This window comes from Myotis davidii, unplaced genomic scaffold (genome assembly GCF_000327345.1).
Source record: "Myotis davidii unplaced genomic scaffold, ASM32734v1 scaffold552, whole genome shotgun sequence".
Lineage (NCBI taxonomy): Eukaryota > Metazoa > Chordata > Mammalia > Chiroptera > Vespertilionidae > Myotis > Myotis davidii.
Window position 1 is genome coordinate 674,208 of NW_006283439.1, and position 14,078 is coordinate 688,285.

At 51.2% G+C, this 14,078-nt stretch overlaps 1 protein-coding gene across 1 annotated transcript in view; it reads right to left on the reverse strand.

Annotated features, from left to right (window-relative positions):
- Positions 1–7,799: 7,799 nt before the first annotated feature.
- The window catches only part of LOC102769443 (keratin-associated protein 19-2-like), a 26,383-nt gene continuing 20,104 nt past the window's right edge, over positions 7,800–14,078 (reverse strand). The window contains exons 2-3 of the mRNA XM_006753672.1: positions 8,401–8,503; positions 7,800–8,018 (exon numbers count right to left, since the gene is read on the reverse strand). Of these exons, the coding sequence (XP_006753735.1) occupies positions 7,800–8,018; positions 8,401–8,503 (322 nt within the window). The remainder of the gene's footprint in view (positions 8,019–8,400; positions 8,504–14,078) is intronic.

Genomic DNA, 14,078 nt, shown 5'->3' on the forward strand with positions numbered 1-14,078 from the left:
CTTTGCGGGCGCAGTGGGCGCAGGATGCCCGGAGTAGAGGATGTTTTGCTGAATTGTGCACTTTAAGCCTCCATGGGTTTTGCAAACCAATGTCACCCCAATAAATTCAACTAAAAACAAATATAAAAACAGATCTCAGCTCCCTGCTTCAGTGACTCCTCCTCCTCCTTCTCTCATCCTCTTCATCATCCACAGTCATCTGTCTCCCCACCTCCCTGTGCGCCCCCACTTCCCTGTGCGCCCCCACCTCCCTGTGCACCCCCACCTCCCTGCGCCTCCCTCTGCATCATCCCCCCACTCTCCCGCAGCCAGGACTGGCTCTCACCCACCTTCCCGTCGGTATCTCATCCCACTACTCACGGTTTTCAATACCATCAGGTTGTGAAATTGTAGTGATAGCCTTGCCCTTCTGTTCTTTTCCAATTCTGTGTGTTCTGCCCCCTGTTTCCTCTCAGGCACCCAGCAGACAGTTATAAGCTGTTACTTACTTACCAAGGTTTACATGTTTTTAAATATATTTTATTGATTTTTTTACAGAGAGAGGAAGGGAGAGGGATAGAGAGTTAGAAACATCGATGAGAGAGAAACATCAATCAGCTGCCTCCTGCACACCCCCCACTGGGGATGTGCCCACAACCAAGGTACATGCCCTTGACAGGATTCAAACCTGGGACCCTTCAGTCCGCAGGCCGACGCTCTATCCACTGGGCCACACCAGTTAGGGCAAGGTTTACATTTTTAAATATTCCCACACGCCTAAGGCGCTATGTCTGTAACAGTCTCAGGGCATCCTCCTGCCTTAAAAGTCTCACAAATAAATGTGCGCCACATCTGTGATCGGACGTCACACTCAATCAATGTATTTGACCAAGGTCGACCAACTTAGACAAAATATCTTAATTTTATGTTATTACCTGAATATATCACTTGATTTTTTAAAAACACCATTCGTATTTCTTTACATTTATTAAAAAAAAAATCTAGAAGCCCGGTGCACGAAATTTGTGCACAGGTAGGGTCCCTAGGCCTGGCCAGCGATCAGGGTCAATCAGGGCCTTCCCGCTACCAGCCGGGGCCTTCCTTCATTCGGCACCGCCCCCTGGTGGTCAGCGCGCACATCATAGCTAGCCATCGAACTCCTGGTCTCCTGGTCAAACTCCCACGGATACACTTTGCATATTAGCCTTTTATATATATAGATGGTATCAATAAATGTCTGTTCCTGCCCATTTTATCAGGGGAATTCAGATTTCACTGGAATCCAGATTTCTAAGAGACCTTTCTGGAATCAGCTGTGTTTGTCATCAGTCTCAGCTAAGCCATAAACAAGCTCACAATTATGTCTTGTTTCTTCCCCTGATTGGATGGAAGCTAATTCCTCAGTGTGGTGATGGTGGTGAGGGAGGATGCCAGTGAGACACAGTGAGAGCAGAGGAAAGCGAACAGAAACGTTCAGTTGAAATGTTTGAGTTCAATGGTCTCATATGAAAGGAATTTACCCCAATCTATGGTTGGCTTCTGGGTCAGCTGCTTGATGACAAAGTTGACTGAGATCATGTGCTCAGAGCCCGAGACACTGGGTGAGATTGTGTAGAATAAGAGTCGTGTGCAGATGGGTGACTTCCTCCATCAGCCCATGATACACTCCGATCTGTTACCACTTGAACAAATGGAAGGAGTGAGTTGAGAAATAGCAGTTAAATAAAACACATATTTGATAAGAAAATATATTGATATGTTCCATTGTCATTGCTTTTTCTTGTTGGCTTAAATCTGAATACTATCCAAATAGAAGCAAGATATTGATAAATATGAAACCACTAACATTTCAAAACAATGTTTTTCATTTCAGAGTAGAATTATTAATTTTTATATCTATTTTTCTACCTCTATGCATGCTTGAGAGGTGTGTGAAAGAAAAATGATAGTTAGCCAAGAAGATAGTAGATGTGCCCATAATCACTTCCTCATAATTGAGTTTCATGAACAAACAAACAACCATACTTTATTTTCAAATTCAATGCTTTATTGGAAGTGAACAGACAGTCCAATCAGTTCTGACAGCAAATGTAGAGGATCCTGGTCTATGAGGGAGACGCAGGCACAGTTGAAAATCTACCCATAATCCTGAGGAGCTAAAGGCTTTTGTGCCCATAACCCAGCATGAGGTCTGCTGTCCGGTTCCTTAGATCAAACGTGGGAGGAAGTCCCTTGTACGTTCAGAGGCTGAGCTGCTGGGCAGGATTTCAGTAGAAGCCAGAGTATCCGTATCCCCCGCAGCAGGACGGGCGCCAGCATATCCCATTTTGCGTTATTTTTACTATGATTGCATCTACATAACTACGTCATTAATTCTTCGTTCCCTGACTCAGGGAGAGGCCCGCCCACTCATTAAAATGTCTGAAATGTCTTTGTAGTTAAGGTAGGGTGGCCTTCAAGATCGTTTTGTCACTTTATCAACGCATCGCAGCCCACACTTTACATATATGTGAGCTTAGCGTCCCTCACGCCTCGGGGGAGCCGTGGGGAAGCCGTTGCTTCAGGTCCCGAGAAGGAATCCATGTTTTCTCGGGCGTGCCGGACCCCAGCGACATTCTTCACACCCCGCGTACCAACCCCATCCGATCGCGTTTCTCAGTAAATGCTTCTTCAATCTGGTTGTCTTCGTTGCTGTACTTTCTCTAGTGGCTGTAGTTCACTTACAAATTAAATCAAAGAAACAGGTCAAATGCAGGGCTCTGCACGTTACCATCTCCTTTTCTAACGTCCTTCCCTCCTTCTGTAAAGTGAGTTTACATCTCGTCCAGAGAGAGGGAGGGGAGCAGACGCTGGAGAGGACGCGAGAACCAGCTGCCGCGAGCACCATGCGGACGCGAGGAAGGAGCCAAAGATCTGTTTCCTCTCCTCTGAGAACAGTGGCCATCACAGCGTGCTCACTTTCCCTTTCATTCTACTGTGCAGTATAGAAACCAGTACTACTTGTTACCATGGAGAACCAATATTGGTATATAATTACTAAGTAAAATCGTTGTTTACTATTTCTTTTAAATATATTTTTATTGATTTCAGAGAGGAAGGGAGAAGGAGAGGGAGATAGAAGCATCAATGATGAGAGAGAATCAATGAATGGCTGCCTCCTGCACGCCCCCCACTGGGGATGGAGCCTGCATACCGGGCATGTGCCCTGACCAGGAATTGAACCCTGACCTCCTGGTTCATAGGTCAATGTTCAACCACTGAGCCACACCAGCCGGGCGGTTGTGTACTCTTTAGTCTTTGTGTTGTCCTGTGGGCGTTGGCGAGTGTGGGATAACATTGGTCTGAAACTCAGAGAGAATGCCAGTCACCAAGGCCTGCCTCTCGAGGGCTCTAAAGGCTGATCAAAGCTCATCCTCTCTCATCAGCTCCTCTCCTCCGGGATGAGTCGCTCCAAGGTGCTTCCTAAAGGCCGTTACACCCTCCTCTGTCCCTCCACTCACTGCCCCTCCCCTTCTCCACCGTGTCTCTCACGGGCTATGTGGTCTCCTCTTTTACATAAATAGGTTCCATTTTTAGAGCAGTTTAAAGATCACAGAGAAAATTAGCAGGAAGTAGAGAGTTCCTACACACCCACACACAGGCACCTTCCCCCCGTTGTTAAGCATATGAGACTCGTACGGCACCGGAATCATAATGAATGAACCCACATGGACACACTGTTAGGAATCAAAGCCCACAGTGTATGTGGGAGCTCGCTCTTATGTTGCCCTGTTCTGTGGGTTTGGACAAATGCGTGTCATGTGACCACGAAAACAGGTCATGCAGAATATCCTCACTGCCCTAAAAACCCCCTTTGCTCCACCTGCTCTTCCCTGCGCCCCCCCCAAACTCCTGCCACTACTAATCCTCCCCCTGGCTCTTCGGTGGTTACGTTCAGTCTGCTGTGTGGCGTGGGCAGCGGCCTGGGGCAGACACCTGTCACTGCATCCCTCCATCGCGTCATTCTCTCCTGGCCTCCTTTCATCTCGTCTTGTTTTCTCCTCACGTCCGCTGAGCATGCAGAACCCACTGCTCACGGTGCCGGTAAGAGACCCCCCCGCCTGCCCCCCTGAGCGATGGACCCGGAAGCCAAATGGAAAGGGACCAAGGGCAGGAAGGTCGGACGTCGGTGATGCCCTACCCCCACAGCGGGGGTCCTGAGCGAGGACCAGGGCGGAGGCTGTGGAAGGACCCACCGCCTGGAAGCCATGAGGCTAACAGAGGTGTGAGAAGGGCCGGCATCAGGCCTGGAGTGACTTCCGAGGACCTGGACTGAACACCAACCCAACACGCATCCCCCGGCACCATGACGGCCGCGGCCACAGCACCTCTCGTTTGTGAGGCTGAGAGGAAAGCCTGACCCCCACGGCCGTGCAGGACCTACTGCTGGCCTTGGGCAGCTGAGGCGGTTAAGGAACCATCACTCCGCCAGCCGGCGTGGCTCAGTGGGTGAGCTGCGAACTATGAGCCAGGAGGTCAGGGTTCAATTCCTGGTCAGGGCACAGGCCCGGGTTGTGGGCTCAATCCACAGTGGGGGATGTGCAGGAGGCAGCTGATCAATGATTCCCCTGCATATTCTCTCTCTCTCTCTCTCTCTCTCTCTCTGCCCCCCCCTCTAAAATCCATAAAAATAGTAGAGAGAAAACAAATACATTGCTTGCTCCTCCTCGTTACATGAAAGCAATGCTTCTCCTCAAGCCCCGCCTCCCCGGCCCAGCCACGGCCTCAGAGCTCCACCCGCTTTAAGGCCAATTAGCCGGAGGCCAGGCCAGGCTGTGGCCGCAGCGAGGACACGGCCGATCCTGGGAGGGTCACGCGTGTGGGACGGTATCAGGACGCTGCTGGGCTCGGTGATGTCACCACGCGTGCACGGGTGGCTCAGACGAAGGCATGTGAGGTTCTGCCCGTGACTTCAGAGAAGGTGCCAGGAGAGGAGTCACGGGCATGGGGGAGGCTGTGGCCGAGAGGCAGCCGGGGGCAGGCGGGTGGGCAGGGAGGACGGAGGCCCCGGAGCCCGTCCCTGAGGAACTGGCCCCGCGGGGCCGACCTGAGACAGGGACACAGAGCCCGCGGGGCGGGGGAGGCCACGGGAAGGTGCTCAGTGGGCTCAGCACAGGCGCCTGCAGAGCCCAGCCCGCTCCTGGGAAGTTTGAAGCCACGGACCCCACACGGACAGGTTTCCATGGATACAGAGGGATGCTCTCGGTGCACTGTCTGTTTCCAAGCATGTCCAGGATGGAAAACCAGCCAAGCCACCATGGGATGCATTGGCATGGAGCCTCCCCCCTCCCCCCGCCCAGAGGCCCCCCCAGGAGGCCCCGGCAGACCCTTCAGGAGACGGTCGGCGGGCGGAGGCCTTGTGTGCACACATCTCTGAGGCGCCCTGGGGTGCAGCACCCCCCCGGGGGGCACAGAAAGGGGCCACACTTCCTTTTTGTTTTGTTAATCCTCACTCAAGGGTTTTCCCCATTGATTGTTATTTTTTATTTTTACATATGTTTTTATTGATTTCAGAGAGGAAAGGAGAGGGAGAGAGAGACAGAAACATCAATGATGAGAGAGAATCATTGATCGGCTGCCTCCTGCATGCCCCCCACTGGGGATCGAGCCCGCAACCCAGGTATGTGCCCCTGACCGAAATCAAACCTGGGACCCTTCGGTCTGCAGACCGATGCTCTATCCACTGAGTCAGACCAGCTGGGGCTCCCACTGATTTTTTAGAGAGAGTGGAAGAGAGAGGGAACGACAGAGAGAAACGTTGATGTGAGAGAAACACATCAATGGGTTGCCTCCTGCAGGAGCCCCAGCTGGGGCCCAGGCTGGGGAGGAGCCTGCAACCCAGGTAGTGCCCCTGACCGGAATCCAACCGAGGACCCTGGGGTCTGCAGGCCGACGCTCTATCCACTGAGCCACACCGGCCAGGGCGCTGCACTTTCTTGTTTGTCACTGTGAGGCTCGAGCCCCTCTCCCTCCCAAGGCACTGAGAGGCGTGGTGCTAAGATCCGGCTCAGCAAGTCGGTGCCTGTGCGCAGTGAGCCAGTCGGAGACTTTCCTACCATCATCGCTTTTAATAGGGTTTGGGTTCGGCGCTGTTCACGAGTTATTTCTACAAAGATGCAGCCCAATCAGGAAAGGGCCGCTCAAGAGCCTCCGCAGGACATTTAAAAATCAGAACAACCGGAGGGGTGCATGGGCGGCGATCGCTAAACTCCACGGCAGCTGTGTCCGTGCAGACACGCCACCCGGGGCGGCAGGGAGCGTGGCGTGTCCCGTGAGCATGTCAGGCGTGGCTTCCACGGAGAACAATCACGCGCGTCACAGGCAGCCCTGGAGAAACGGGAGAGTCACGTGAAGAAGGGCATTTTCAGTGCAAATGTGGAGACCGACTTTATCCTCTCACTTCCTTTCCTTATCGCCAAATACCAACAAGTTTTTAACAAAACAGAAAAGTAAAGGGTGTCCCAAAATTCATGCAAGAAGTAGTTTTGATAGAAAACACAGGTTTATAATTAAAACTTGTAAATTTGTTATTGATTCATAAAGTATACAGGATAGGGTTATGTGTGGAATAGCATATCGGGTAAATGGCCTCCACGGCTTTGCTGGCACATGCGCACTCTTTTGTTATTGCCTGAGCAGCTGCTGTGCCAGCAAAGCCATGGAGGCCATTTACCCGATATGCTATTCCGTACATAACCCTATACTGTATACTTTATGAATCAATAACAAATTTACAATTTTTATTATAAACCTGTGTATTCTATCAAAATTACTTCTTGCGTGAATTTTGGGACACCCTTTACTTGTTCCTCATGCTGTCTTTGCTGTAGAAGTGAAAGTGCCTACAACTGACATTTCAGTGCTAAGTTTAAGCATCGTGTTGTCTCACTACAAACGCTGAATATGATCTGGTCTTGTGTTTAGAAGAAAAATTTCATTTCAACTGAGTGTGAAGGTTTACATCTATCTGTCTGTCTGGCCTTGGGTGTGTGTGTGTGTGTGTGTGTGTGTGTGTGCGTGTGTGATGCATATACAGATCCTCTTACTTTAGTTTTTCATGGAGTAGTTTATGTTCTTCATTATCAACTGGCACGGTTACAAATACTCACTCTGATATTTTGAGCTAAATAGAAGAGTGCTGCCCACCAAGATCAACAGTGATGGGTATAAATGTGAGGGGTCTGGCAGAAGGCTGACCAGGACTCCTTTGACATTCACAGGGTGGATACCTACATTCTATTACCTGCTGCTGACTCAGTGGCCTAAAGCAAACTCCCAAGACCTGGCAATCTGACTGTTTGCTAAGCATTACCATTGATATGTCTGTTTGCGTCCTAAAGGCAATTGTGTATTCTAGTTAATAGAAGCAGCTGGGAAAGGAGCAACAGGGAGAACGTGACTTCTGTAGTTGGGCTGTTCTCTGGTTCCCCCGGTAATTATAAAAATTAATATTCCGTCTTGTGTGTATCGTTTGCGCGTCAGCCCTCCCTCCAAGTCTTTGAACCCACGAAAACCACCCTGGCCGTGGACTCTTGCAGAAAAGTAAAGGCCACGTACACCGTCTTAACTTACGCTCATTTATTGCAAAAAGAACAGAGAATCCCACAGTTACGAGAATGCAAACAAGAAACGCCAGGGGACATGGTGCAGACAACCATGAGTGATCAACATTCCTAGTCGTGTCGCTGATGCTTGGACCTTAGTGGGTCCTGGTCTGGCCACGGCAGTCACATTTGGGTCCCCCCTTCATGGCCTCAGATGTGGGGCTGCTGGGCAGGATTTCAGTAGAAGCCAGAGTATCCGTATCCCCCGCAGCAGGACGGGCGCCAGCAGCCACAGCCATAGCCTCTGTAGCCATAGCCACAGCCCAGGCCCCCAAGGCCGCCCCAGCCCCAGCCGGAGCCATAGCCACAGCCCAGGCCGCCGAAGCCGCCCCAGCCGTAGCCCGCGGCCTCGTAGTAGCTGCCGTAGTAGCTCATGGTGTCAGGGGGAGTGTGTTTCTGTTCAAGAGGAGGTCCTGAGAGTGAGTGTCAGCGAGTGGGGAGGGAGCTTATATACCTGGGCCAGCAGGTGCTGAGTCATGTGACCATCCCTCCGTGTCGCTCCGCGCATCGCCTGGAATGTCACCGAGGCCGTCTCCTGACACAGAGGCCTCTCTCCCATTAAAATAGTTCTGCTGACCCAGCCTCCCATTGGGCGGCCTTGAGCGTGCGGCTTTGCTTTTATGGGAAGATGTGGCTGGCTCGTCCACGTCGGCACATTCCTGACCCTCAGCGGATTGCTCATTGCCAAGCTCATCCCGCCGCCAACACCTGATGGCTCCTTTTATAGTCAGTCGTCCCCTCTGCTCTGCTATCTCCCCATAGATCACTCCTCTCCGACCAGTGTCTCCATTGCAGCGACGGCCTCTGAGAGCTTCCCGATGGCCGAGAGGAAGGTCTGATCCTTCCAGAGGTCACGGCAACCAGCTTCACGTGGAGCAAAACTTTAACAGTGGAAACAGCAAACGTTTTCGGAGAGAAAACCAACCCCAAAGCTCTGGCTGGTGAGGAGATTGAGTGGCCATCAGTCTACAAAGAACTGGTGAGGCAGCTGGTTTAAAAGAGAATAAATAGCCTGGCCAGTGTGGCTCAGTGGTTGAGCATCGATCTATGAACCGAGAGGTCAGGACACAGGCCCGGGTTGCAGGCTCGATCCCCAAAAGGGGGCGTGCAGGAGGCAGCCTTTCAATGATCCTCTCTCATCATGGATGCTTCTATCTCTCTCTCCCTCTTGCTTCCTCTCTGACATCAATAAGAATATTTTTTAAAGGGAATAAATAACGGGGTGTGTATGGCAGGGTCCAGAGAGTGTTCAGCTCAGAGTTCAACGTGGGGTTCCGTGTCGCTCCTGATACCAGTTTCCCCAGGTGACTCCGAACACCGTGGGTTAGCCTGAGTCTGAGGCCAAATAAACTAAAATCATAATCAAGGCTGTGAATGGCCAGAATCTCAGTCCAGAGGCTTTAGCTCCCAAATCATAGCCAGACTTGGGAGTTCACACCAATGTAAATTTTAAAAAAATATATCTTTATTGATTTCAGAGAGGAAGGAAGAGGGAGAGGAAACATCAATAATGAGAGAGAATCATGGATCGGCTGCCTCCTGCATGCCCCACACTGCAACTGGGCCTGTGCCCTGACTGGGAATCAAACTGTGACCTCCTGGCTCATAGGTCGATGCTCAACCACTGAGCCACGCCGGCCGGGCCACACCGATGTGAATTTTAGGGAACTGAGAAGCCATCTAAGCCTTATGGACTGTCTGGGAGGACTGAGCTGGCTGACACGGCACTGGGCCCAGGGTCTGGATTCTGACTCATGGAGAGAAAGGGGCCCGGGAAAGACCAGTTGTTGCTTCCCTCATCTCAGTCCTTGATATTTCCTTCTTGCCGATGTAACAACATGGATATCCGGTGTCCTCAGGAAGGGACACAGTTGTCTTCCCAGCAAAATCATAAAACAAAGGACACACGTAAGATAAATGACGACCGTGGACGCCCGGTTGCAACGCCACATTAAACTCGCTTATTGGGAAATGATCATGGCGCTCTCTCCCCATGTAAAATGCGCTGGAAGAATCTCAGATGAAAAATTAGCATCTGGAGAGTGACAGCAGAAAGAGCCGGTGGTAAAATAGCTGATATTTATAGAATTAGTCCAAACTGCTATTGAACAGCTGTCCACACACAGGCAGCTCTTAAATCTCACGCCAACGAGCTCGTAAGTGGGCAATCCATCTTCTCTCCGTGTTCTGAGCTGGAAATAGATTTGACAGGATACAATGCTTGAAAAGTTGGAATTTGATGTTGGACAATTCTCCCAAGAACTGTCCCAAAACAGGTGTCACATCACATCCTCTTCTCCAATCTGCCACGCCTGTCAGCCACGGCCCTGCCACAGCCTCAGCCCTGCCCACGGGGGTCCTGGGAGCCGTGCACAGCAACCCAGGAGGACAGGTTAGGAAACACTTTGGAGTAAAGAACCTGGAAGTTGAGCTTCCTGTTCCTAAGACCCGGGAACATCAGTGGGTTTCAGTAGAAGTCAAATCCACAACCCTGAGGCCAGAATCAGGACCAAGACCTTCCAGCTGGAGTCAAAGTCATAGACAGGGCAGTGGCTCCCGCAGCCAGACCAGCGTCCAGGCCACTGCTGTCCACGCCCAGGCCCCAGGCCAGCTCCCAGCGCAGGGTGGGGGTGTGGCTGAAGGCTGTCTGGTTCCTCTGGGTGCAAGCAAACGCGTAAGAGAAGCTCGTCGGTCCCTCAGCAGCAGACGAGGAAACCACGGCGCGTGACGTCAAGTTGACTCAAAACCCAGACTGCTCTACATAGAAACCCAGCTACACTCTTCTTTCCTAACTGAAGAGAGATCCAGCTGAGGAAGCATAAACTTCCCTTGGATTTTCCTGCTGGGCTTGCTTTCCACAAAACCTACTGTGGCCCAGCTGACGTGGCTCAGTGGGTTGAGCATCATCCCAGGCACCAAGTGGTTGCTGGTTCGGTTCCCCATCAGGACACATTCCCGGGTTGTGGGCTAGTTCCCCAGTGGGAGGGGGGCGGGAGGCGTGCAGGAGGCAGCCCATCGATGTTTCTCATCACTGATGTTTCTATCTTCTCTCCGTCTCCCTTCCTCTCTCTCTTAAAAAAAATCAATAAAAATATTTAAAAACAAAAACCTATTGTGCTCACAATGAGAAGAGTTGATAGGAACACGCCCCAGGCTGTGCGCACCCAGCGGCCACTGGGCACGTCAGCTGAGTAGTGTCTGTCAGCTCGGTCCACTTCCCTGGCCGCTCAGCTCTCAGCAAATTCAATGATGTTCGTGTTCCTGTCTCTTCAGTGTCTAAGTCCCCTCTTAGACCTGTTAGTCAGCGAAGCTTCGTTACGGCGTAAAATTCTACTTAATTGATTGTTGACAAGAGGACAATCATTGAGTCACAAATGCGTTTTTTAAAAACATTTTGTCAACTATCCCATGTTCCATTCCAGCATTTCCTGAATAATGTGTGAATACAATGGTGTTTTAAAGATGAGGATTTTGAGCTTGGCGTTTTAGTCGGCAATCAACAAAGCCAGTGTTCAATGTTTATAACTTATGTTTAGGTAGAAATAGTAGATTTCATACCATTCTGTCCATACTTCTTCAACTTCTTATATCAAAAACCAATAACAAAAAAGTAATAAAAAGCCAAAACAATTTTATAAACTTATAAGAATTCTTATTTGGTTATTAGAGCAAAAATTATATTTTATTTATAGCTTATTTATGCAGCGGTATTCCTTCTTCGCCTTCCTCCTTCCCTTCTTCTTCCCTCCCCTGCTCTTCCCTTTGTCTTGGGCTAGATTTTCATCTAACAAGTATTTTCTCAATTTTCTCTTTCTTTGTAGCGAGGCAGTTAGTGTAATGATGATGGCGGGGGGCGGGGGGGATTCTCCATGGCTACTCGTCCTCTGACAGAACCACAGGTGTATCTACATCCTAAAAACGCCGGTACTTCGCCTCCTCGCTGTGACTTCTTCCTAAGTCTTCATATTTGTAGGAAACACTCAGATCTCGTCACACTGTAACCAAAGCCCACCTTCCGGCTCTTCCTGCTAAAACGCCGTGTGACGCGTCCCTCTGCCCACAAACCCTCATCTCGCTTCTACACACCCGGGAGTTCCTTGCCCTGAGTGTTCGCTCAGAACCTCTCCCCGCGTGAGTTTTCCTACCACTTCCTCCATCCCTGCCGTCCGTCCATCCATCCATCTGTCCCCACCGGCCCCTCCATCCCTCCCCGTCACTCACTGCCGCTGCCGCCTGGACAAACGGGTTCCCGCCCCTGACCGGTTACCTGAGCTGCAGCCGGAGCCTTTGAGTTGGAGGATGTGAGTCTTGCATCCCCGAGGCCTCATGCAGGCCTTGTAAAAGGAGGCGTAATGAACGTCTGTTAACTTTTAAAAATTTACATTTTCCTGAAACACCATTTAAATATAGAGGATGAGTTTATAGGAGACAGTCAGCCTGCCCTGAGCCACACACACGTGTGGGCAGACAAAGCGTGTCTGTCATGCCTTCCTCGTGTGTAAGACGAAGCAGGCGATGCCGATGCCCCCAGGGCCCAGCACGCGTGCCCCCGCCTGGGTCTCAGACACCAGGAGTCGCTGCCTCAGGGTCCTGGCGGCTGAGCGCCCAGAACCTGGCGGAGTGAGGCTGGGCTCCTGGGACGGGGGAGCATCCTTCCTGCCGCCCGGCCTCTGTGGCTTTCACCCCTCGGCCGCCTTCACCATCCCGGGCGGGTCCCCGTGTCCCCACGCCCACTCCCTCGGCCACGGCCGCCTCTGTGAACACGCTTCCTCTCCTCCCTGAGCCCCGCCTCTGGCACAAAAGGGAAGATGCCGTGTTTCCCTGGCCCCACCTGGAGGCTCCGCATCCCAGCGTGGTCCCATCCGCAAAGGCCAGCTTCCAAGCAGAGTCACCCCCAGGCCTGGGCACCCGGTTGGGTCTCCTTGACCTTCCGGGGGGAGAAGGGTTCCGCCCGGAACGCTGACTCGTGTGCTGTGTCTCCCGTTATCGCTTACAGCGCCTCATGTTTGTGATTTTCTCACGGCTTCTCGTTCTTCGTCCCTCGGATAAAATCCCTCGGTCGGAGGTATGATCTGTACATGCACGTGCGGCTAGAGTAGACGGAATGCGTTCGTATGTTCTTAGGAGCCTCGCTCATGAGAAACACCGGCCTGTAATTCTCCCTGCTGGTGGCATTATGTTTTTATTGTGATAGATCAGCCTAAAATGTAGGAGTGTTTCTGTTATTCTTTGGAACAGAAAGTGTTTAGAATTCACCAGTGAAGCTATCTGGCCCCACACGGGTATTTTGGGAGAGATTTTTAATCATGGACTTAATTTCTATAGGCGATATAAAACTGCTCAGATATTTTTCTTCTTGAGTCAGTTTTCATAAATCTAATATAACATGTATTTAAGGACAGAATAAAGAGTTTTTGTTTTACTTCAGATATTTCATTTATGGGATATTTAAAACACACCCAGAAGGAGAAAGACTAAATGTTACAGTAAACATCCCACACCCATTTCCTAGAGTTTACAATAGTTAATGTGCTGATATCATCTACTTTCTCAATGTGTCATAACATGATCAACACACACACTAACGTTCCTCCTTATCACTTCACTTTGAAATTAACAAGATGATTTCTAAGGGCTAATATATTTAAAAACTAACCTGAAGTTTGATTATCATCACAGAGCCTTTACCCTTCAAACCTAAGATCCCTGTGTCTGGGTGGGAAGAAAGGAGAGGTAGCAGTGAGGAGGAGGAGGATGGGAAGGAGGAGGAGAGGAAGAAGGAGGGGGAGGGGGAGGAGGAAGGGAAGGGGAAGGAGGAGGTAGATGAAGGGGAGAGGGGGGAGGAAGAAGGGAAAGGAGAGGTAACAGTGAGGAGGAGGAGGCCGACAGGCCCATGGAATAGACCGTGTGGGTAAATGTCTTGGACGTAGAAGAACGCACTGTGGCTGCTGATGGGTCCACGCTTCACAGCGAAGACCGTGAGGGGGGAGTGACGCTCACACCACTCACTGTGTCAGAGAGAGTTTATCTTAGACCCAGAGCTGAGAGCCCGGCTGTGCGGGAGGCGATGAGCGTCCCTCCCACACGGACGTGGGTCCCTGCAGAGCCCCCTCCCATCACCCACTCAGCTCCCCGAGTTCCCTCCACGTCACGGTCAGGACCAGGCGCCCACAGAGCAGGCTGGGCGCTGAGGCAGGAGGATGGAGCATGGGGGCAGAGGGGGGCGGTTCTCGATGAGTCGGCCTCACAGGAGATGAAGCCCGGAAACTGTGGATGGTCCCGACCGCTTCCCCGTGGACAGCGGAGTGGATGTGCCCAGTGCCACTTCCTCATAACCCGTTTCATGAACAAAACAAAACCATTCTTTGTTTCCAAGGTCAATGCTTTATTGGAAGGTGGACAGACAGTCCAATCAGTTCTGACAGCAAACGTAGAGGATCCTGGTCTATGAGGGGG